The sequence below is a fragment of the Sylvia atricapilla genome, chromosome 4 (genome assembly GCF_009819655.1).
Source record: "Sylvia atricapilla isolate bSylAtr1 chromosome 4, bSylAtr1.pri, whole genome shotgun sequence".
NCBI lineage: Eukaryota > Metazoa > Chordata > Aves > Passeriformes > Sylviidae > Sylvia > Sylvia atricapilla.
The window spans coordinates 44,901,921-44,925,749 of NC_089143.1; the positions used below are offsets into that span (position 1 = coordinate 44,901,921).

At 38.3% G+C, this 23,829-nt stretch overlaps 1 protein-coding gene across 3 annotated transcripts in view; it reads left to right on the forward strand.

The window, feature by feature from the left end:
- The window catches only part of SH3D19 (SH3 domain containing 19), an 82,605-nt gene that overhangs the window by 53,992 nt on the left and 4,784 nt on the right, over window positions 1–23,829 (forward strand). For all 3 annotated transcript variants that reach the window (XM_066317727.1, XM_066317728.1, XM_066317729.1), the window contains exons 8-18: window positions 7,089–7,196; window positions 10,608–10,720; window positions 12,895–12,953; window positions 14,970–15,231; window positions 16,415–16,483; window positions 17,810–17,882; window positions 18,195–18,325; window positions 20,602–20,660; window positions 22,292–22,479; window positions 22,732–22,784; window positions 23,278–23,464. In XM_066317727.1, the coding sequence (XP_066173824.1) occupies window positions 7,089–7,196; window positions 10,608–10,720; window positions 12,895–12,953; window positions 14,970–15,231; window positions 16,415–16,483; window positions 17,810–17,882; window positions 18,195–18,325; window positions 20,602–20,660; window positions 22,292–22,479; window positions 22,732–22,784; window positions 23,278–23,464 (1,302 nt within the window). The remainder of the gene's footprint in view (window positions 1–7,088; window positions 7,197–10,607; window positions 10,721–12,894; window positions 12,954–14,969; window positions 15,232–16,414; window positions 16,484–17,809; window positions 17,883–18,194; window positions 18,326–20,601; window positions 20,661–22,291; window positions 22,480–22,731; window positions 22,785–23,277; window positions 23,465–23,829) is intronic.

Sequence of the window (23,829 nt, forward strand, 5' to 3'; positions counted from 1 at the left end):
ACTGCTCACATTTTGATATCTGCATTACGTTCAGGTTGAACAGTAGTATGACTACTGCATTTCTTAATTGTCTTACCTATCTGTCTAACTACTTTATTGTAGCGTAAAGGTTCATTTCTTTCTCTGCTGAGAAAAAAATCCAACCAAAGCAATGCTGCTATCCATTTATAGGCATTGTTGCTTCTTGTGGCATGAATGGTGGCATTTGTGTGACATTACAGACAATTCAGAAAACTGCTGGTTGAGTAACTCCAGATTTGTCTGCTCTGGGGATATTGCCCAGCTGCTTGATTTTAATTGCTTCCTCAGGATGGAAAAGAAAAGGGGAAAAAAAAAGAAAGAAAGGGAAAAAAAAAAAAAGGAAATACTTCTAACTGGTAGATTAGTCCAGACGTATTGTCAAAATAATGCAGCTTTTCTTAAGGTTCAGCTGTGTTTCTGATGACTCTTATTGTGGTTATTTTCAAGACACCTGTCTCCTTTTTTACTTACTGACAAATTATTACCCCAGAAAAGAATAAGCTATCTCATCCATTTTAATCTGCTGTTTGGCATAAAACCCTGTAAAAACAGTTTTACCTGAGGAAATGCTGCTGTTGGAGATGGGGGCTGTGCTGTGTCCTGTTGGTTCCGCTGCAAGGTTGGCAGTCTCCAGGAAAAGTGATGACAAGTATCCATTAACTCTTCAGTCGCTACAGGTGCTTGCTTAGTGGATATAAATTGGAGCCTTCAAAGACTATGAAAGTTGTCACAGGAGACGACCTTAGGAAACAGGCTCAGGAAACAAACAAGGTTTTTAAATCATAGCTGTGTGATAGATGAGTAGCCCTTGAGGTTGTCAAATGCAAAATAATTTAGTTTGACTTCCAAGTCTATAGATGTTATGAAGTAAGATACAAGTTATAATGTTCTTAATAAGATATGTCTTCTCTGATAATTAAATCTGTTTATTTTACAGTGTTTAGAATGCAGATGTCCTCTGTTCACCAAGTTTGTCAAAGAACAAAATGCTTATTTAAAAGAAAATGTTTATTAAAAGCTTCTTTTTTGCTGAAAGCACGTGAGATTCTTGCAAGAGAGTAGATAGGTATCTTAAACAACATTAAAATTACCTTGTCCTTCACATTTTTGAATAAAAAAGATTTTGTATGTCCAACTGCTTTCCATTACCTGCTTTGGAAATTTCCAGCCTGCCTGTTTTGAGGCACCTAAATCTTTTGGCAATTAAAAATCATTTAATCAGCTGGCAAGAATGGACAAGGCTGTGTTTCTTAATCTTCAGGGTAATTTGGGGTATATTTATTGGTCACCCATTTGGATATGTCCAAATATCCTCCAGCATCTAATTTTTGAAGTCAGACCAGGTTATGCAACCAATTCCTAGCAACCTGCCCTCACAGCTGACCTGTTCTGGATGGGAAGTTTGATCAGAGACCACCTGAAGGCTCTTGCAATCTGAACTATCATAGTCTTACTTCAACCAGCAAACTAGATTGGTGATAGAGGAGTATCCTCCAAACTCTCTTGTAATAGCTCGTGCTGGTATGCTCAGTATTTTTGTACCAAACACAGTGTAATTTCCATCACCTTTACTAGTACAGATGAATGATGGACCAAATGGTTGTGCTTTTAGATACACACAGGTGCAAGCTGTGGGCATTGGAGAGAGAAGTGCTGAGAGCTCAGAAAAGGTCTGTCTGTATCTCTTTATATGTACGAGTAGTATGTGTGTAGTTTTCTACGCCATGAATGCCTTTATTGTTACTAAGTGTTACAAAAGTCCAAGTTTTGCTATTCTAGTAGTAGCTTTTATTTTATCTGCCCTCCAGCTTTCTGACTACATGGATGAGATTTCATTGCTCAGTTAAGGACAGCTTGCATTTTCAACAAGTACATTTAAGTCAAATTTTCTGTGGCATGTCTTGCAAATTTTTTCTATACTTCACAGAAAATACAGAACTCTATATAATATTCTTTGTATTCATGCACTTTTGTTGTGCTGATGGGCTAGGCTCTTTCTGCAAAGCAGATTTGCAGAAATTCTCCTCCAGTTTTAAGCCTGAAGCAGTACTAAGTCTCCTCCCAAATGATACTGCATTCCTTTTATTTGAATGAACTGTTTAGTCACCTAGCATTAAGAGAATACCAAGAACCCTGAGTGTCACCTGAACTTACTTTCAGGTTATGTACGGATGAGATGCTGAAACAACCTGTGTCCCACTGTCTCTCTCTCTCTCTCTCTCTCTCTCTGTCATTTTTTTTTTAATTTTTCAGTCTCTTAAAAGTTACATTCATGACCATATATAACAATATTCCGTTCAGAGGGAGCTGCAAATTGCATATTTTGTGAAAGGCAGTGTAGCCCATATTATTCTGTCTGTGTCAGAAATCCATTTCTGAAAACAGTGAACTGTTAAATTTTTTGATGAAAAATACTGTGGAAAGCAGATTGGTAAAATCACTGATGTTGGAATTTGGTTACCATACCTGTCTAATACATGTCTTTATTTTTGTAAATAGGTTGAGATTTAAAATGTCTAAGTGAACATCAGACTTTTGATTGTGACCTTTCACAGTGTTTCTTGAGCATTAACCCCATTCTTTGAGGTGTTACCTGTCAGGTTGCCATTGAATCTCTGGCTATATTACTTGGAGGAGCCTGTTGCTGAGAATCTTCTCCGAAGTATGGGTTGATTACGCTTCCATAAACACCAGAGTGCTTTCACGGGGCTAGGTTTTAATAAAATCATTTGTTGATGAGGTCTGTTCTGTTCTCTGTTCCTGGAGGACTCTGGTAACAGTACTGTTCTATGTGAAGGTAATGTGAGAGTTTTGCCTTTAACAGCTGATTTGGGTTTTTAGGTTAAACCTTGAAGGTAGAGACAGTTATATACCTCTGTAGTACAAATGATATCAGCATCCACACCTTTGTACTCCATTGTTCTCATGTGTATTGCATGCTTCTTTCAGGATTGAGCATCTTCACAACAGATAGTACTGTCTGGGCTTTTAGCTTTCCACCTACTATTTGTTTGGAGATTTCCCTTATTACTACCTCTTGCTTAAAGATTACCAATAAATATTTCAGGAAGATGTCCATCTGTCCTTCTTGCATGGGCAAAACCTGCTGCTTCTTCTGTTACCTCATTTTGAATTTTAAGCAAGAGTGGTGTATGTCGGGGGGGGTAAAAGGTTGTTTCTCCAAAACCGTTAAAAGAAAGGAGATTATGTATGGTTTATTGGAATACATGGCTTGCATTTGTCTTTCCTGCAAACAAGCATAGTAATATATGTTATCACATAACCCTTTGAAACAGAAGCTCTAGAAAAATGAGACTAAGGAAGCCACAGACTTGAAGCATTGTTGTAAAACTTTAATTAAAAAAATCAATAGAAGCCTGTTGCTATGTCTTATAAAAAATTACTTGCAGATAATTTTCCTTCAGCTGAGAAGCTTTAAATGACATTAACAATTCTGTTTTCACACCTCCATGAATTATGCTCATACGATGCCCAATTGTTGTTAAACAACATAAAAATTTGATATGTTGTCAGTCCCATTGCACAAAAGCAGCACAGCCGTTTTCTCAGCCAATTTCTGCTGCAAGCCCAGCACTGGGGAATGGAATAACACAAACAAGGTAATGAGTTTTAAACTAATTATGAGGTGACAACAGTATAATTGAACATAAGATAATGAGTGGAAAACTAGCGTTCATCAAATGGTTTTCTCAGCCTTAGAAATTGCTTTTCTCAGACTTAAAAATTGTCAGATGTATTGATGTAGAGAACTCTGCCAACTGCTGAATGGTCAAGAAACCTATTTCTATGCATAGCAGTGATTAACAGTTTACAAACAGCAATTTTTTAGTTTTAGATCTCCTTTAAATTTACAAGACTACCGAACTGTGAATGTTAGGGGTATTTAGAGCATTTCCACTTGGTCTCTCAGTGTCTATATTTACATAAGATGGAGGCTTTGGAAAATTGTTTCCTCGTTTTTCATGCAGAACTTCCTTCACCTCTGCAGAACCTTACCCTGAGAGGTGCTTTGTGTGCCAGACTGTTCCTTATGGTCATGCTGTGTCAAGGAGCCCATGACTTAGTCCTGCTCACCTTTCCTCATCCTGTGTCTCCAGCTTCCCAATAGGCAAATGAGCTTTGAGGCATTGCTGCCTCACCAGAGTCACTCCTCAAGTCTGACATAGAGTTGCCAGATAACTAAAAGAGAGAACAAAACCCAGTTTTGGGGGAAGGTTTTCAGCTGCACTTAAAGTCACTCTGAACACCATCACAAAAGTTAAGGTTTAATAAGTCTTCAGGTTTTTAAAATGCAATTCAAGTGTTAGCATTGTAGCTAGCCGATGGAGGTATAAGAGAGTAAAAGAATATTGCAGTCTTGCTCCAGTGGTGGGATTTTGATTTCTTGTAATGACTGTCCTTCCAGAATGCTTCTATGCCACTTGTGGTCTGTGTTTTTAAGTCTTCTACCAACAACTCTTGCTGTGATGTGGCTTTCATTGAAGAGACCTGTAATACGTAATCAGCTCAATTTCATCAATATGCCATTTTATTAAGAAATATTGTGAAATAAAAATTCAGAAAGCCACAAGCAAAGGTCAGCAGCAAGCCCAGGATCGGTGCTGGGTGAAGCTCAGAACCGGCAGCGTGCCGTATCCTCCCTGTTCACAAAGTCCACTTTTGCAGGGCCAACTTTTATACAGTTTTTTGGCCAGACAGAAGGTTGCCTCATCCCATTGTCCACTCAGTCGTGTTTCACATTCATATTCCTTTCCTCTCTGTCTGCCGGTCCAATGAATGGTTTTCCAGGCAGGGCTGGATGTCTGAATGCATTTATAGGAACCCAGTATTGGCATGCACACCCAGGCCAGTGTAGGTAAGATTTTTATCAGGTGTTGATCACTGGATCGTTGACAATCTCATCTTCTGAGAGGCCCCATCTCCTGGTGGGGACACCCTTCTTCATGTTGTAAATGCATTGCTTCCCCTGTTCCCAGCAGAGGCTTGCAATTTCACAATTACTCTTGTTTGGTGGATTTAAAATTATTCAATACTGTATATTTCTATAAAACACGAATTAATTCTCCAATACTTATAATAGACCTAAAGCCCCTGACCTCATGTGCTAATCCGTAACTTGAACAAAATGTTGTTTCACCCTTACACTTGAAAACACTGTGGGTTGCCTACCTAATTTCCAGATGCACTGGCAATCTTTGAGCACAATGTGATGGAGCCATCTTTTGTCTAGATGGTAACAGAATTTATTTTTAACTGTAGCCTCTATACCTTTATCTGTAGACAAATTGTTGACCTGCCATGATCCTTTGTACCTGAGGTGTACACTCACAGGTGTTGTACAAGCAGCCTGACATAAGGAATTTATTTGTTTGATTCCTGAATAAAATGTGATCTGAAGGTACCGGGTGGGTTTCTGGGAAACCTGTAGGCAGGTTGGCTTTAAGGGAGGCCATGGCACAAATCCACACAGCACACCCGTATGGGATTGATCTGCCTGTGAAGAAAGCCTTAAGCAAGGCACTAGTGGGAGGTGGGCATCTGAGCAGGGTGTACATGCTTGGGCTCTGTGGCATGTTGTCCCTGCTGTTATGACAGCTGCGTGCTGGCAGCAGGAGCTGGGGGCACTGCCAGGGGGTGCTGATGGCAGATGCACTGGCAAGGGGGAGCTGTAGCCACCAAGTGATGTGTATGCGGGAGGGCATGAGGTTGTTCATAAATAACTACTGCATTTCTGGACTTTATTAAATCGTACATGAATTGCCAGGCACAGATGTATAGTGTCTTGCTTAAATTGGAATGTATTGTTCAAAATTGTCAATAAGAAATCATGACTTTGTATGACATAACTGTTTTTTCTAAGTGTTGAAGATAAAATTTTATCAAATACAGATTTTTCCAACTTTGTCAGGAAGTGTGGCAGTAGTTTTAGGAAAGGGTATGGTTTTATTAAAGTCATGAGGAATTCAAAGCAATGCCCTGCATACTTCCTCTCTTAGACTATGACACTCCATAAATAACATCTCATTGAGCTACACATCTGAAAAGGCCAGCGGAAGAGATCAGACTCTGTTGTGGCAATGAATATGTGTCAGATTTATCACCCAGAGTCCAGTTTCTACTGTACACTTTTATGATACTGTTAAGCATTGCCATTTTACTGCAGAATTTGATAATGTCAGAGAAAGAAGCAGCAGTTGTTAAGAAGAGAGAAGTATTGCTCTTTGACATGAAGGTGTACTGGAGAAAGAACACGTTAATTTGGTCTTTATTTATGTACTAGTATTTTTACAGCTGCCTTCTACATGTGCCTATCTTCCCATGCCTGTTAATAAGAGACCAGTGTTTAAGGTAATGAAGTATGGGAAACATTGCTCCTGTCTTACCCGTGGAATGCTTGGACAGGCTTGTAGAGGAATGAGTGATATAGGCAGAGAAAGAGCTCAGGCAAAACTCCCAGACCTTGGTCTTCACCAGTTCCCTTCATGTCACCAGATTTATAACCAACAAAATTATGCAGAATCTTCAAAAGAATTAGTTGTTCTACATCAAGGACGTTTTGTAATCAGTAGTATTTAAATGTTTTGTATGTTCCGGTAGGTATTTTATCTGCTCAGTGGTGATTGTTTAGCTTTGGCAAGATTGCACTGATTAAAACTTTTCAGTGAATGTGTTCACAGCTATGTTAGTGCATTAGATCAAGTGCTTTGTAAACATTTCCCTAAAGCTGTTCTGATTTCAGGTCCCTATTACCAAGCAATTCAGTTCCTCTTGTTCAGTGGCTCATATAATCCCAGAATGTATCTGAAGCATGTTTATGTTAAGTCAACTATGAAAGCACATGTACAAAGAAGACCTGTTACTTACAAAGAGCTGGGCATGCTAATCGCATCAGCCCGAGCTATCTTTTTTTATTACTGTGTTGGGTGTGAAATATAAATATAATAATGAAATAATGAATAATATGAAATAATAATGAAAGCTGTATTTGGTAAGATTTGTGTTCAACAAATAAGTATTAAAGATGTTGGATTTTTTCCTCCTTTTAGATCCGTTTCAGTTCCTTACCAAAAATGAACCTGCCAAGGAACAGACAGCTCAACCAGCTTCAGCTCGAAAACCCACTGTGATCCGAATCCCAGCAAAACCCGGGAAATGTAAGTTCTTCTCCCAGATGTCTGAGAAATGTGTTAGAAAACCATTTCAACTGGGACTTAACATTTAGTAATTGATTTTCTGTTTAGCAGCTATTATCAGCTGCCAGAGGAATCCAATGATATGGTTTGACAAGACAGAGGAACCAGGCTAAGGGCTGTGGTGGGAGGGGGAGGTAGATGAGCCTTGTGTTCCACTCTCCCTGCTGCCCAGCTGCCTCACTAGGCCCCCTTCCTTGAGGTGTCTCAGACCTGATGGAGCTGATGCATATCAGAGGTGAAACTGCATGTAAGGGGCAGATCTAAAGGCTGGAAAGGAAGACTTGGAGGAGACCCTTGCAGCAGAAGCAAGCTTGTTTTCTCTGCTAAACCATATTCTGGAGCTGAACCTTTGACCAAATTGACTTTGGTCCTGACCTTAGCTGAGGTTTAGTGCTGCTCCTAAGCTTCCTTGTCAAAAGAAAAACATTGGTGCGTTAATCTTTCCTTCAAATACAGCTTGGTTGGGCTGCTTACCATAGTTTTCATAGTTCAAATCAAAAGGTTCCCTTGATCCTTGCTAGTATTGAAATCTGTGGCCATTTAAGCAAGAATGTCTAGGTATCAGTTTGAGGGAGTAAAAAAAGACGTGAGAACTAGGATGCAAAACCTATGTGCTCAATTTTATGTCAGGGTCTTGACTGTAGTTTTCTGAGAGTTACTGTATTCCTAAAGCCTGTCATCTCTGGCACTTTACAGCTTTACAAATGACACTGACAGTGTCTCAGACTGGATATTCATCAGAGAGCCACAAGGTTTTTGTGTTGGTCGTTGCGTGCTGGAGTGCATACTTGCAGAATTCTGTTTGGCCTTGTCTTTGATCCTCAGAGCTTAGGGAAAAATGTCAAAAGATAGCTCTTAAAAATCATGTTTCAATCATGTTTTGCCACATTTAGTAGGTGTATAGACAGTTTGTAGTAACTGTATGTCCAGGTGGTATTTCTCCTATAAGAGTTTCATTCATTATTTCCAATCTCCCCGTCACCAGCCCACTGTTAAAATACTAAATTTTCTTTTCCCCTGCATATGTGAGAAATGCAGTGGAAATTATTAAAAATGCAGAGAAGACTGAAGATAATAAAGCTGTGAGAAAAAGTCTTTCTATTAATAACTGATTAAAAAGATTTTTTCAATTGGGAGAATATGTTTATGAACTACTGTAAAGAAACTATGACATAAATCTTCTCTATAAAGGAAATTTTAATTAGAATTAAAAATAAAAGGAAACAAAAAGCCAACCAACTGCCTAACCTTTTTTTTTTTTTTTTTTTTTTTTTTTTCTGAGATGGATTCTCTATTGAACTTGTAGATAACTGGTCCCTTGCTGCTCTCTAGTGGTAATTGAAATTTCCACAAAGGAATGCCGGTCCTGTACTTAGCTACAAACAGCAGGAGGTTGTGAAAGACTGCCTGCCTTGTGGGAATCAGTGGTTGGAAGATTAACGGGATAGGGAGGAACAGAAGCAGATTCCAAGAAAGCAGAGTAGCCTTTTGTCAAGTAGGAGCTGCTACAGAAATGTAACCTGTTAAAAGTTAAAAGAGGAGAACAGTACAACTGGGCCAAAGTATAAATGGATATAGTGGCATTTACATTGTAAAGGGGCCATGTAAGCTCAGTACAGGGGAGTCTTTTGCCATGTTTTTTATGGAGGAGATAAATTCTGTCAGGAACCAGCAAAAACTGAAAAGAAACCTCCCAATAAACAAACAAAAGAAAATAACACAGATTTTTAAAACCCCCCCAAAAACAGCCCACCCAGCACTACCAAAAAGGAGACAGAGCTGCTTAAGAATTTGAATTCCATTGAAGTTTTCAGTTAGGATTAGCATTTGTGTCAAGATGTGGTAAGAAAGGAAGCATTAAAATTCCATTTCTGTTATTACATTTAGAAATCACTGAAAATAACACCTGCCTTTTAGTTCTTGGTTGGTTTTTTTTGGTTGTTTTTTTTTTTTTTTTCTTCCCTCTAGTTGCTTTAATTCCGACTAAAAACAGTAAGGAAGAGGTAGTTAGGCCATCTGTGTATATAGCAAGATTTGAAGTGGTAAATAAATGTCTCATACTTTTTATAGCAGTAAGACATGGTAAGAGATTTCTTTTGGAATGACTACCAGGTATTTTTTTTTACTTTTCATCTGTCCCGGTACTTTAGAAAAGTGATGAACTTCCCAACTTTTTCCCCCATGCCTGGTCACTGCCAATACAATAACTGTGAGCTTCTCCTAAGAATTGAACTGATCCGTTTTTAAACGTCATAGTAGTGTTTTACATAATGGTAATGCAACAAAGGTGTTGAAAATAAACAACATTTTTCCTTCCTACATTTTGTTTCTTTGTTGAGAGTAATTTTTGTGAAATGAGCAACTAAAGATTTTATTTTGGGTGGCATCTCTTCTCGTTTTATTTTTTTGTCGTCAGTCTATAAATGTCCAGGCTGTCTACGTATATATTTTTACGTAACTCCAAGTTCAGCTGGAAGTCAGAAGAGCTTAAGTGTCTGTAATTCTTTCTATGAAATTAATTTTCTTTATATACAAACAGATTGTAAAATAGATTACATGGTTCCAATATATAAAGACAAAATGTTTGGTAAATATGCTGGCAAAACCTGTCCCAAGTGCTTCCCAGGTTTCAATGGCAGAGTCATTGAAAGCAAATGTCATATATTTAAAAGGGTTTTCTATTCTTTATTGAGTGTAGGGACATCATCAATTTTCCCAAGTAAGATCTGTAGTGTTTCTTCTTCCATGTCCTAAACTTGCTTTGCTCCTTAAAGACTGCCTGAGAACTTCCATCTGTGTTTTCTGTCATCCTGAATTTTGTAGCAGGCAATAATTTATTTACTTGCCTTTACCTTTCTAGAGATTCTTCCATCCAAGTCTCCTGATCATTCAGGGTTACTGGAAATAACTCTCAGCTGTTTTCCAGCCTGAAGGATATTCCAGGAGCTGACAGCTGAAAAAAAAGTGAGCCAGTTTAGAAATGTGGTGATGGTGTTTCAGGGTATCCAGTAATGAATCTGGCATTCCAAGGGGTAGAAACTCTTCTACTCATCTAATATTATATCACCAAGTATTGCAGATGAAACCCTGAAACTGTGAAATGACTTGCTGGTGTCCTGAGAGTAAAGTGAAGATCAGTTATGCAGGATGGGAAGTACTCCTGAAATCATCCTCAGAGTTACAGTGTTCCCCTCATGTCCCTTTTCACTCTTCTTTAAGTGGTTCTTCCCTTCGGCTGCTCTGGCTTTGAGGAAGAAAGTTGCATTCACACAAAAAATGCCCCAGACGAAGGTGGTCCTTTACCTGTTGTTGATCCACATAAGCAAGGTATTAATTTAGACTTTAATTTGGGATTTTGGGGATTTTTTACAGCTTTAAATGACATCCCACATTGCCCTCCGCCACTTCCTGCTGAAAAGCCTATTGGGAACACATCCAATATCACAGTGGGAAAACCCAGCAGTAGTGACCTAGTGAAAAAAGGGGTAAGTTAGAACTGTTTTCCTGTATTACAGCTTTGTTTGCTTTGATTAAAAGATCTCTTGTGATCCTCAAGCATTTGTAAAGTAAGTTGTTTGAAGAATCAGAAGATGAAAACAACTACTCAAAAATATAAGGCTTTTTTCTTATAATTCTGTTCTCTAATTAATTAGGTAATTTAGACTGCTGTCAGTTTTGAAAAGCACTCTGGTGATTTTACTAAACTTTGATCACATCTATCTTCAATTTTCTGCATTCATTATCTGGAATCAGGATATTCTACAACTCAGTGTCAAAAGCATTGCAAAGTGGCTCAATGTCCAGTGCTATTTACATGGTGAAATGTTGTCAAAGTGCTTTAGAAGTGTATTTTTTTACCTTCCTGCACACATTCCTCTTGGTGTCTGTGCTAGTGTGCAGGCAGAGGAAACTTTTTGGTAGGAGAATGAAACTGGCTGGGTTTTTTCAGCTCTTTCCTTCTAAATGTTTCTGCTGAGTAGAACCAGCTATTTTGGAAAGTGAGGCCCTCCTCCTTGCTCTGGAGCGCATACATAGTAATGGTAGGCATTGTAGCTAAATGACATTTGACAGAGATTTTCAAAAGGGAATTAATATATGCTAGAAAATGGCAGTAAAATTTCCAAATATTGAGTTTTCTGATGGCAAGAATGGCAGAGAATTTTATGAAGGCCACAGGCAGCAAAAAGGTCAAATAAAATTAAAAGCCCTTACTACATGGATGCTGCCAACAAATGCCTATATAGCTACCTCTGCTATTAAGATAAAACACCGTGATTGAAAAGGCTGTTCAGAGAGGTCTCACCTTTTCTGGATAATGCTGAAAAAAGAAATTTTGAAACACAACATTAAATTACATTTTATGCAATGGAACTCCAAAACTTTTACATTGTCATCCAGGTTATTGTGACAGGCATGTATAAGCTTCAGAGGATGTTTTTTTAAAAAAGATTGTATTGAATCCACTGGAACATTGAAATCATGTCTTTGGAAAGGTAAGAACCGTGCTTCTAAAACTAGTACTGTTTGTCAGTGGAAGTGATTAAACAGCAACAGCAAAAATTGTTGACCATAAGCAGCGGTTGGCACAGATTTCTTCCTATTCACACAGAAGAGGAAAATTTTTGATGTGAGGATACCATCCTCATCTGAAAGTGGCATGTTGTTTTCTTTCTAATAGGGTCATTTAATCAGAACATTAATTTGGGGACTCAATCAAGGGTCAGATTTTGTCACTCTATATATATGGATGTTTTCTAGGTGGGAACGATCACAGAAATTGTTTATGAGTTTCAAGCACCTAATTAAGTAAACAGGACTGTTCAGACCTGTTTAGAAGTACTGGTTCAGAAAGGGTTCTTTTGAACCCAGATTCAGCGCTCTGATTTACGATGCTGTTCCAGAAGCAGCTGTGCTTGTTCCGCAGAGCTGGCAGAACTTCCTGGCACTGGGATGAAAACGAACAGCAGGAGGCAGTAAGCATGGTCACTTGTGACTCCATCACTGTGGTCCAAGCCCTTCAGACATGGCACATGTCCTCCTCTCTGACTCCCCTACAGTGGTAATCTCTGGCAGGGCCAGCATGGGCAGCTGGGAGGCCTTAATCTGCCAAAGCAAGATTCAGTGGGATTTGTTTCTTAGATCTCTAGCAAACATATTTAGATTCCTTCTTTAATGAGAGCTAAAGTTATTTGCAAGAGATGCTGTCCTGTGCAAGTTGCATTAATGTCATGGTTTCTACTTTAAGTCTGTTCAAAGTGTTCCATGTCAAAGTTAAATCAAAGTTGATAATACCAATTCCTGTGGGCAGTGTAACTGTACATTTGTATGACTCTCCTGAAATTGGCTCCCAAGTCCTTACTGCGATGTAGTAGGAAAGGAGGGGCTGGGTCATACTTAATGCACAATTAAGCTGTGTTTCAGGTAGTAAATCAGGTTATTTACCCTCCATGTTTCCCTCCATGTTTCCCTCCATGTTCAACAACACTTTAAAATGGCAGAATCATACCATAATACTTACTACTTTACTCCCAGACCTCCAGAAACTCTTGTTTTTCATGTCCGTAGGATATAATTTAATATAAGAAGTATATAATTTAAACAGGATTTTTTATTTTCCTTAGGTTTAAAAAAATGTCTTTTTTCTTTTGAATGGTTGTAGGAGTTGGATCACTCAGAACAGGGTGGAGTGCCTCAACTAGAACCTCTACTGCCCCCAAGGTGAGTGTGGTTCTTCAAAAGCTCTTAGAAGTAGTATTTCTGAATTAATTTGCGTAGTTAGTCCCCATGTAGACAGTAATGGCTCCAGCCATAGCTCAGTAGTCCTGGTTGGGTATTATGCTCACTTAATAAATAGGCAGGACCAAGTTGGTAGCTGTTTAATACTTGTTTATACATTATGGTATGAGCAAGGAGATTATAGGGGAGCAGCTGTTGGACTTTTCAGCTAATGTACAGTGGCTGCTGACAGTCATTCCTTTCTTAGTATTTAACCTTTTCACCCACAGCACTTGCACTTGTGGTGGGCTTTGGATGGTGAAGGAATGGAGGTAGCAGGTGATGCTGCTCTGAAAAGGGCAGATGCTGGGCCAGCAGCTTCCCAGAAACTCTGGCTAGTTTATACACTTCAGACCTAAAATGCAGGCGGAGGATCACTGATAACTTTGGGGTTTTTATTCTTGTGAACCAAAAAGAAAGAACGTCTGCAAGGGCAAAAGTTGCTGGATCAGCCTTTAACTCATGTCCATCAATCCCAGAGACACAGTGGATGGAGATCTGGCATTAACTAGCCAGCCCGCTGTGTCTATCTCAGTGTTTGCATTCTAAATCTGTGAGTTTAAACACAGGAGTTTTCTCTGTTGTATTAGAACAAGAGAATCTTTCTGTTATTGAAATGAGTCTATCAATAATAATAATAAGTATTAATTAACTTGAAAGAATGTGGATTTGCCATAAGGAAGCACCTCATTATTGCTCCTAACAGGCTTGTTCCTTCCCTACATTCAGTTTAGCATAACATTCCTGATTCTTATGATACTCTTTGGGAGTGCAGTAAATATTTTACCCTTTCACTCTTCTGCTCAAATGGATTTTTTTTTTTTTAAGTAGACAGTAATAATTCATTGAATTGCTTGTTAGGGTCTTTTTCAATTCAGTTGAGTTGCTTTAAAAATGTATGGGTTGGTCTGTTTAGAGATTTAAAGCAGTTTAACTTGGAATATCCTCTTTTGTCAATATTAAAAGTGCCTAGTTTTAAGATGAGGCCAAAAAAAAAAAAAAACGGAGAGATGGATGATGAAGAGAAGTTGAAAATTTTTTGAAATTTAAAAATTGTTTCATACTCAAATATAATAGAGAAGTCTTATCAGGAGCATTAGTAGAGCACTGGTATGGGTGACACTAACAAAATGTGTTAGAATGGTACTTCAAAGGCCCATTGTGTTCATAATCCCTGCAGACCCATGAGGATTGCAGGTGAGCAAATAATTATGCTGAATTACATTATATGAAAAAAAGAGAAACAGTTGTAGCAGAAACTTGCAGTAATTGGTTGAAGATATCCCCATAACAATCAGTATTTTTTGAATATTACCAGTAATATTAATTGCTACTAAATATTACTACTGTTACTTGTTAGTCTTTGATTTTGGTTTCTAAACTGCTGATCCACTAATGAGAGTGTGGGACCTCCAGCATTGTTGGAGAACCTGAGTATTTTCACCAGTGTTTTCTTTCTGCGGTAGACATCTGTTGCATAAAAATGGTAAATTCTGCTGTTGATGGCAATGTGTAAAGTGGTGTGGTATGTCATGAGTTTCATCAGAGTCACTTCAGGTAAGTGGCATCCCAAGGAATGGGCTAGGTTGATTCCTGAAGACCAGCTTCCACAAAAGCTCTCCAACAGCAGAACTTCATCCTGCAGCAGCTACAAAGAAAGCTCTTTCTAGAGGTGGATTGCTGAAACAAATCCTGCTTATTTAGTGGGCTCCCTAGAAAGCTGGCAGGCTGTTGGTGAGCAGACTTGGATATGTAGTCAAAGGATCTGTCTAAGGACTTGATCATCTGGTCCTGGTCAGTATCTGAAGATTTCATGTATTGGTGGAAAGTTTCAAATACTACACACTGTATAGCACAGGTCATCACAGATCTTGTTTCCTTACTGAACACTCTGTATCTAGGATGAGGTGGCAGGCTTATTAATATGCCTATTTCTCTGATGGTTTGCACAATTTTTAGGCCTGTGGATGGAAAAGTTGTACCTGCTCGACCTCCCCCACCTAAAAGTGTTCCTGGAAGGCCACCTCCACCAAAATTCCCTGCAGCCAAGACCTCCCAGAAGGATGTTCTTTCGCGATCCAGTTCTGACATCGCTTCTGATACAAAAAACAGCAAGTTCAGGTTGGGACCCAAGAGATCAAAAAGTGCAGTTTTTAAAAATCCAGATCCAGCATTACCTCCTAGACCTAAACCAGGTCATCCTCTCTACAATAAATATATGGTAAGAGTTGAGATACTCTATCTAAGTACATGGTTTTTATAAAACAGTGCTGGTTAAAATAGTAGAGAAAAAGGTAGTTAAAGCTACTAAAGTAAGTTAGTATTATGTGGCTTTCAAAGTGCCTCTATCAGCATAATCTTCCCTAGAAAATGCTAGTAGATAAATAGTAATAAGTCCTGTAAGGCAATACTGGAGAGAGCAATAAATACGTGTAAAGTATAGATCTATGTGAGCTATTTTTGTGTATATATGTAATTATATTATATATGTATCTCTAATGCATAGCTCTTGGGATTTGGGGGTTCTTTTTCCAGTCACTAGTTCTGAATTCTCTTTCAGTAAAATGATGCTGAGTAATTGCATTTGTATATTGGTTTACCCATAGATATCAAAATGCTTAGGGAAATTGGGGGAGCGTTGGAACTTATAAAATAGTTGGCCTTACTTAATCAAGCTTGCAAAGAGTGAGGAATGTAACATTGCTAATCTTGCATTTTCATCCTATTGACGCCATCCTTTTTCATTATAAAAATGGTTTTGGTATTGTATGTGTTATTAGGGAATTTTAAATACAAATGGATCAATACTGCAAGAGAAAACAAGAAGGTCTTTCCCCAGGAACTTGAAACTAGTGATAGAGCTGGTGGCTGCTTGAACCAGTGCTGTTGTCAAAAAAAGTAGCCACACAGCCATAACATGAACAGCATCAACATTCCATCAGCATGAAGTGGAAACTTTCTGTTGCTACCTTTCTGATCTTTTTTTTGTGTATAAGTTTTTTTTCTGTAGAAGATCAGTAGTAATTCCCTGCACCGAAGTCTTACTGTCATTTAAATTTCCTCCCAGGGTGTTTTTCTAGTGCCCTCCATGACAAATGAATATGTTTCTGTATCAGGGTGTCTTTTTGAGTATCTTGTATTGTTCGGTGTGATACCAGTTAGGTGTCTAGGACATTTTTAAGGGGGTAACACCACCTGAATTCCTCAGAGGTAGCAGTTCATATTACTAGCAGTCTGTTCTGAATGGCTTCCAAAGAAACCTGTCCTCTTCATTGGACTCCTAGTTACCTGGAGTGGGTGGTTTGAATAGTTCCATCATCTGATTATTATCACTTGCAGTGAAAATTTGAGGTGCTTAGAAGTAAAAAAAAAACCTTTCCTGTTTGCCTGTGTTTCTCTTCAAGCTACCTGTGCCTCATGGAGTTGCCAAGGAAGATTGTCTTCCCAGGAACACTGGAGAACTGTCCTGTAAGGTAAGGTGGTTTTTTCTGCTGGCTTAAATATTCAATGAACAAGACTCCTGTTGCAGTAAAGTATCAAATGTTTTAGTCTTCAGAGGTTACACTGAGAAATGTAATAGTGATTTATTAAATCCTTATGTTTCTGTACTCAAAACAAAACAACTGCCAAAACAAAACCCAGTAATGGTGATTTGCCTCATAGCACAGGGACATTGTTCTGTTATGGAACAGAGCAAGAGTAATTACTTGGAGTGCCAGAAGGGAGAGGAAACTGGTGAAGTTCCTCTGTCTCGTAGGAAAATAATCACTCCCTTGGCTGAGTATCTGAGAATTGAGCAAAAGATAAGCGAGTACTTTATGAAGTGCTGTACATGATACATCAGTGAATTGGCTTTGACATACGGACTTGAAAGTATTTTCTTCTCTCTGCTTCTACAGATCCTGACTTGGTGTTAGGACATGACTGTATTAATATTAAATAGCTAATGGAAATTATAGCAATGAGCAGCCCTTTTGACTATTATCAGAAGCCTACATAGCTGAAATAGATTTCTCTGCAGTATGTTGTTGTAACTCATGTTACTCTGGTCTTACGTTTGTCTGTGTTGGGCTTTTTTTGTTGTTGTTGGGGTTTTTTTGGTTTGTGATTTTTTGTTTTGTTTTGTTTTTGTTTGGGGGGTTGTTTGTTAGTTGTTTGGTTTGGGTGGGGTTTTTTTTTCTACACCATCATTGTCATCAGTACAGCCTAAAAATTCCTAATGTGTGGGACATAGAAGGTGGCTCAGCATTTTGAATATAATTTCTCTTTATGATGGTGCCACAGCAAAACCTTTAGCTTGCCTCAGTGAAAGGAAAGGCATAGTGGCTTCCTTGCTTCTCTTAGAATGTTTGTTGGCATATGTGCTGTCCCTACTAAGTGTGCTGGAGGAGAGTTGGATTGAGTGTTCCCCTGAGGAAGGAAGAGTGACTGGTGGCACACAGTACCAAGCACCAGTGCAAAATTTGTCCACAGCCCTTGCAATGAGTGTTGCTATCAGTGCTACAGATTTCTGGCCCACAGAGATAGCTGAGGCTTTTTCTATACTTGGAAAAGTTGCATGCCTTCCCTTGCTTTCACTGGGTTAAAAGAATGATACTGGTGAAATGTATTCTTGTTTACACTGGCAAAAGGCAGACAAAATTCAGAGCCATAATTGTGTGACCAATAACCATTTCCTTCTGAAATACCAGAACAATTCTGTGTTCAAAGTCAGAAAATTAATTAAGGAGTACATAAAAGAGAATCTGTTAGTTTCTTCCATGATTTATAAACTACTTGCATTTATTTGTTGTTATCAGGATTCAAACCACCCTCCAAAAGTTTCTGACACAAGTGCACCTCATGCTATAGTCCTGCATGATTTTCCTGCAGGTAAGTTAATGTGAATATTCTGGAAGCATGTTTTACTCCAAGACTTTCAAATAGAAATTTTCTTAAAATTAGAGCTTAAAAATTATGTGGAAGCTCAGTCTGCAGGGTCTGCACATAAGAGGTGTTCAAATCAGTGGGTTTAGCTGTAGATGGATCAGTCTTTCAGTTAAAGTTGTTTGATTTATCCGGTAAAATTAAGACTTTGAAAACTGATTCTACTTTTTTCTCTGGTATTTGTATTAAGAAGGTTTTACTTAGAGAAAATGAGTGAATGTGACAAGTACTGTTAACTGAAATGATTTTGTCTTACAGAGCATGCTGATGACTTGGACCTTCGTTCTGGAGACACTGTTTGCCTTTTGGAGAAAATTGATAGCGAGTGGTACAGAGGAAAATGTGGGAATCGCACAGGGATATTTCCTGCCAACTTTGTTAAAGTGGTTGTATGTAGGCTTTGTATACATTGCTACATATGATCCTTTTGCATTTGTTTTCTGGTTCTATTTTACTAAGGCTCCTGTGTGTTTAACTCCATTATGTGTTTAGATAATCCCTTTTCCCACTGGCAGCACAGAAGACTCATCAACTTGTTTGTGTGGTGTTAGAAAGATGCTTGATTTGGCACAACCAGCTTGTGTTATGGGGAATAATTTCCTGCCAATTTAAAGCCAAGTGAGAAAATCATTGCCTGTACCAGCTTTCTTTGGAAACATGCATAGTTTCTCAGAGTCCTCAAAGCAGATTATTTTTTGACAGCTGCATGTCGGAATCGACACTTGGTAAAAGATTTTTGTGCCTCCTCCCAGCTCCTCATCTTCTGTTATTTTCTCATCCATTGAACTTTGCTGGAATCACCACGTTTTTTAGCCATGTAGTGAACTAGGTCAGAGTAGCAATTTAGCCCAAATAAAACATGTTGAGTTGTTTTTCTTCCTAGAATATTGTTTTTTCCAGCAGGATCAATTTGCCTAAGTGGTTTTCTAAGTGGCTGCACAAATGGTTGTGCTGGCACAGTGCAAGTAGATTGTGTTGTTGGAAATGAACAGCTTAAAGCAACCCTGTTCCTGAATGTGACACTTGACAGTGAGCTGAAGGCAAGAGACAGGTGCTCTTTTGGAGCCCAATGATTTTTAATTTAAAAGGGAATACAGTATGGTTCCCTGCAGTCAAATGCTGAGTCAAACCTATTGCAAGCCTGAGACGGAGGTCCATTTTGTGACAGTGGAAAGGGCATTGGGCTTTATGGACGGGGGAATGCCAGAGTGCTGGGAAGGTGCATGGCTTGGCACTAAAGACAGGAAGTATCTGTGGCAACACTTTCTGGGCCAGCACAGCTGGCAGAACCCTACTACTGCATAGGCAATACCAAGGATTTGGTAGACATCAGAGAAGGTAGAGTGTCTGTTTAGTTTGTAATGGTGGTATTGGAGAAAAATTTTAGGATCTGAGAAGTGCTGAAAAATAAAAAGTCATAGTTAGTAGTAATGGAACCATGCTTGATTCACTTTCACAAGCAAGATTTGTTAGCTAAATGGATTGGCTGCTTCTACACAGACCAACAATTCCATTTAAAAGCTCTTGCTTTTACTGATAGCTAATGAAGAAAAGATTTTATGTTAAAGCAGTGGAGTGAGTATTTGGGGTCGAATTCAGCATTGATATAGACAGATACAACTTCATAAAAGCTGGGGAAGATGCATTTCTGTTTTAGTTGTAAAAAATTATTATCCTTTGAGGGCAAAAATCTTTTGTTTCAGAATTTGTTTTTTTTTAAAAAAAGAAAAAAGGAGTCCAGTACATGAGGCTAATTTACTTGAGTGAATTCTCCTATTAATTCATGTCAGATTTTATCTTGATACGAGGTCTCCATACTATGCGCTGCAATGTGTTTTACAGTATTGAGCTGGGTAGTAGCTTGGATCTGGACACCTAACAATGGTTCTTCCCATAGAACCTTCAGAGCACCATAGATACCAGCTCCTTCAGCAAGAGCAGTGCAGATTTGTCCTAAAAGGCATTGTGATTTCCTCCAGTGCTTCACACAAGCTAATGAAACATTCTTGTTGATTTTATGGGACCTGGCTGATATAATAGTGATCAGTAACCCAAAGCTCCTCACCAGAGCCTCTCAGCTTGTAGTCCTGTACCTCTTCTGTACATCCTTCATGTCACACCAAAAATACAATTGAAGTCCTCCTGTGATAAAGAACTTGAATGTTGTCTGTTTGATATATCGGTGCATTGATTTTTTAAAGTGTACTTCTCCAATTCAAGTGAGATTTGTGAGATGTGTTTTTGTTTGGAGAGCAGTTGGATACCAACGCACAGAAGGGATAAGTGTAAACACTAGTTTTGTCTATTGTGGTATACTGTGCTAGTAAATAATTGAGAGCAATTGCCAATTGAGAATTGGGATCTAAATTCAACAACATGTAGTAGCATCTAGTTATATATTCTGTCAATCAGCTGTGCCACAAGTAGAAACAAGAAACCAGCTTCATAAAACAAAACATTAAATATTGTTCCTTGTTTGCATAAGATTAAAAAATGAGAAAACATGCATAAATTTACATTAATGTGGTCATATATTAGAGCATGACAATGATTACAGAGTGTCACACATCTGAAAAACAGATTATTTTAACCAGTTTCAAATTTATTGTGGTTAGTTGCCATGAGCTTGTAATGGAAGATATAATTTATTTTATTGTTTTATTAGATTGATGTTCCAGAAGAAGCCAACAGGAAAAAAATACCCTCTTCATCACGATCTATCAAGTGAGTCAGATTAATCTTATTTGCTTTCTCTTTATGTTGATTTACAAGAAATGAAAAATAAGTATTAACTTGGAAGCACAGGCTCTCTGCACTGAGGTTAATAGGGTTAACAATTCATTCACCAAAATATATTGCAAAAATTAAGTTACATGTTTTAAAAACCTGGATGTTTATGGTGTTTTATTAAGACTCATGTTTAGGTAAAAAAAAGCCTAAACGCATACTTCCATGAAAACCAGTTCCAGAAATCATGAACCAATCCAATTAACTTCAGCAGCACTGTACACTCCTCTCTTTGCTCCTGGCCTTGCTGCTTTCTTCCAGTGTCCTCACAAGATGGAACATGGTAGGGCTCCTACTCATGTGCAAGAACAAGATACAATGGGACAGAACATAGAGGTACTTAAAGCAGAGAAATCTGTCTGTCCTTGAGGTGTGCAGCTGTACAGGTTAATCTAAAGCTCCCCCCAAATTATCAAATTAATTGCCAGCACTTTCATTTCTGATTTTCAAACAACTTGCACTAACATTTGTGGGCAAGAAATGATTCTTCATGCTGTTTATTTCTCAGTGATGCTTACTGGATTTCGTAATCATTCATTCCAAGAATTAAAACAAATTCAGTCAGAGGCAGGAGCAACTAGTGTCAGTGAAATCATTCAGTTGTTCTTTAGATTAAGCATGGTTTGTCAGGAACAAAACTTTATTTTAAAAAGCTGCTTTTGCAGCTAAGAAAGAAACAGAAAGTTCTAGCTCTGTCCTGAAAGACCCATCTTTGCAAAGATACTGAATGGGGGACAGGGGTGGGAATCAAGCTTCTTACTTTGTGTGCTATGAATATATAGAAAGAATTAAAGCCTATTACTGTTTTTTTTCCAGCATGGCATTTCTGATTAACAAAAATTTTTCTTAGGTTAATTTCTTAAATTTAATTTATTAGGTTCTTAAATAATGAAATCAATTTAAGTCAGGGGGAAAAACAATTAGGTTTTTTTCAGTACTGTACCAAAGTATATAATATTTATCAGATGCATTGATGTTTCTTTCTTTGATAGATAAGCTTCTTCCCCTATAAGATTAAAGGGATGGGTTTTACAGAATAAAGTATTTTAAAATAGATAAAAACTAGCTTCTTCCTATGAAACCTTCATCTATTCGAGACAAATGTACAACACTCAACCCCCACCCGTGTTTGGTTGCATCTAAATGGGATGCTAGCTTAAAAAATAATCAAACTCTTAACATATATTAATATATATTAACAATAATAAAACTCTTTAAAAAATTGTATCAGGACACTTGCTTAGATATAGGCAAAGATATGAAATTGGACAGGTGACCCAGAAACAAGAGGGTTTATTGTTGCTTGGAAGGAAAATAGGGTCTTTTGTAAAATACTGTAGGAGCCAGCAATCGGGATGTAGAAATGGCATCTGGTTCTTCCAGACTCTGTACTCATCTTCCTCAGAAAGCAGAGATGAGAACCAGGGTTGGTCTCCAATTTTCCACCTGTTCTATCTTCCATTTTTTATAATTTTAATTAAAGTATCAATGCATATACTGCACACAACGGTGTTCTTATTATTAATTATAATAAAGAAGCAAAGTAATTTTCTCTTTTGTCTGTGCAGAGGTCCAAGATGTATAGCACGATTTGAATACATTGGAGATCAGAAAGATGAGCTCAGTTTCTCAGAAGGTGAAACTATTATCCTGAAAGAATATGTAAATGAAGAGTGGGCCAAAGGAGAGCTCAGAGGCACGTCTGGAATTTTCCCCTTGAACTTTGTGGAAGTAATTGAAGATCTGCCTGGAACAGGTACGAATATGGTTGCATGGTTTTGTACTTAATGCAAATAGGCAGCATACAGGAGAAAATTGCAAAAGGACAATAATTGCAGAAAGTAAGTAAAAAGAGAGGGAAGACCAATGAAGAAACCCTACAAAATTAACAGTAGGACTTTTTAAGAAGCTATTCTTAATAATGACTTCAAATACCTAAAATCTCTGTCATTAGTAGCATTCTGAATAGACACTGCTCCTATTCTTAAGTTGTGCTTTACTCATGTAGGTACAGAAACAGCAATGAAGAATAAGGTGGAGGTTTCGTCTTCCCTTCCTCAGGTAATAAAACTTTATAGGTAAGAGCTAGAATTTATGTATAGATTTACAGAGACTATTATAATGTGAGAGTAACTGCAGAACCCGACACCACTCCCACAGCATGCAATGCTGCATTGTCATAGCCTCAGTTCTGACACTTGCCCTAAGCTGATTGAATTGAGAGCTTCTGACAAAGTAACATTGGTAAATTTTCAGCCTTTGTGCTGAAGGAAATTCATGTTAGGTCTATTTTAAGTATTGGTGCAGTGATCCAATTTTGAATTTATTAATCCTTTCCCCTGCCACCAGAGATAAAAAGGAATGTGGCTGAGCCTAGATGAAATTCTGTGGTGGCAACTGCTGAAATGCCATTCTAGTCTACATCTGCAGCAGCACTGTTGTATTGGGAGGGTGTCAGGACACCCATGTTCTGTACAGCTGCTTTCAGCAGCATCCATCAGTTTTTGGGCTCCATTCACACTTCTAAAATTAATCCATCTCTTCTGTTGAATAGAACAACAGACGCTCAGTAGAGTGGTGTGAAGCGCTTCATGATTTCACAGCAGAAACCAAAGATGATTTATCCTTCAAAAAGGGAGACTACATCCAAATACTGGAACAAGTAGATTTGGAGTGGTATAGAGGAAGACTGAATGGAAAGGAAGGGATTTTCCCTGCAGTTTTTGTTCAGACCTGCTCAGGTACGGTGCTCCTACTAGATGGCAATTCATTATTCCTTGGGTTGTGCCAGCCATGTCAGCTGTGGCAGAACACAATGGTATCAACAAGTCACACAGCACCAGAGTCTTTAATATTCTAAAGCTAAACTTAAGTTTTGAACCAGCTTCTCTAATAATGGAAATATAATGTTCTAGTCAGTGAGGTGACAGTCTGGGATGTTTTCCAGTGTGGTTTGGGGACAGGCAAAACAGGGCCAGTAAGTCACCTTTAGGAATAATTCAGGAGTATTGACACTGCTTCATCTTAGAGCAGAAGGAGAGAAAGTCAGCATTTATTAAGTATGACCAGTGGGAAGTTCAAATTAAATTTTAAATTTAGTCTGCTT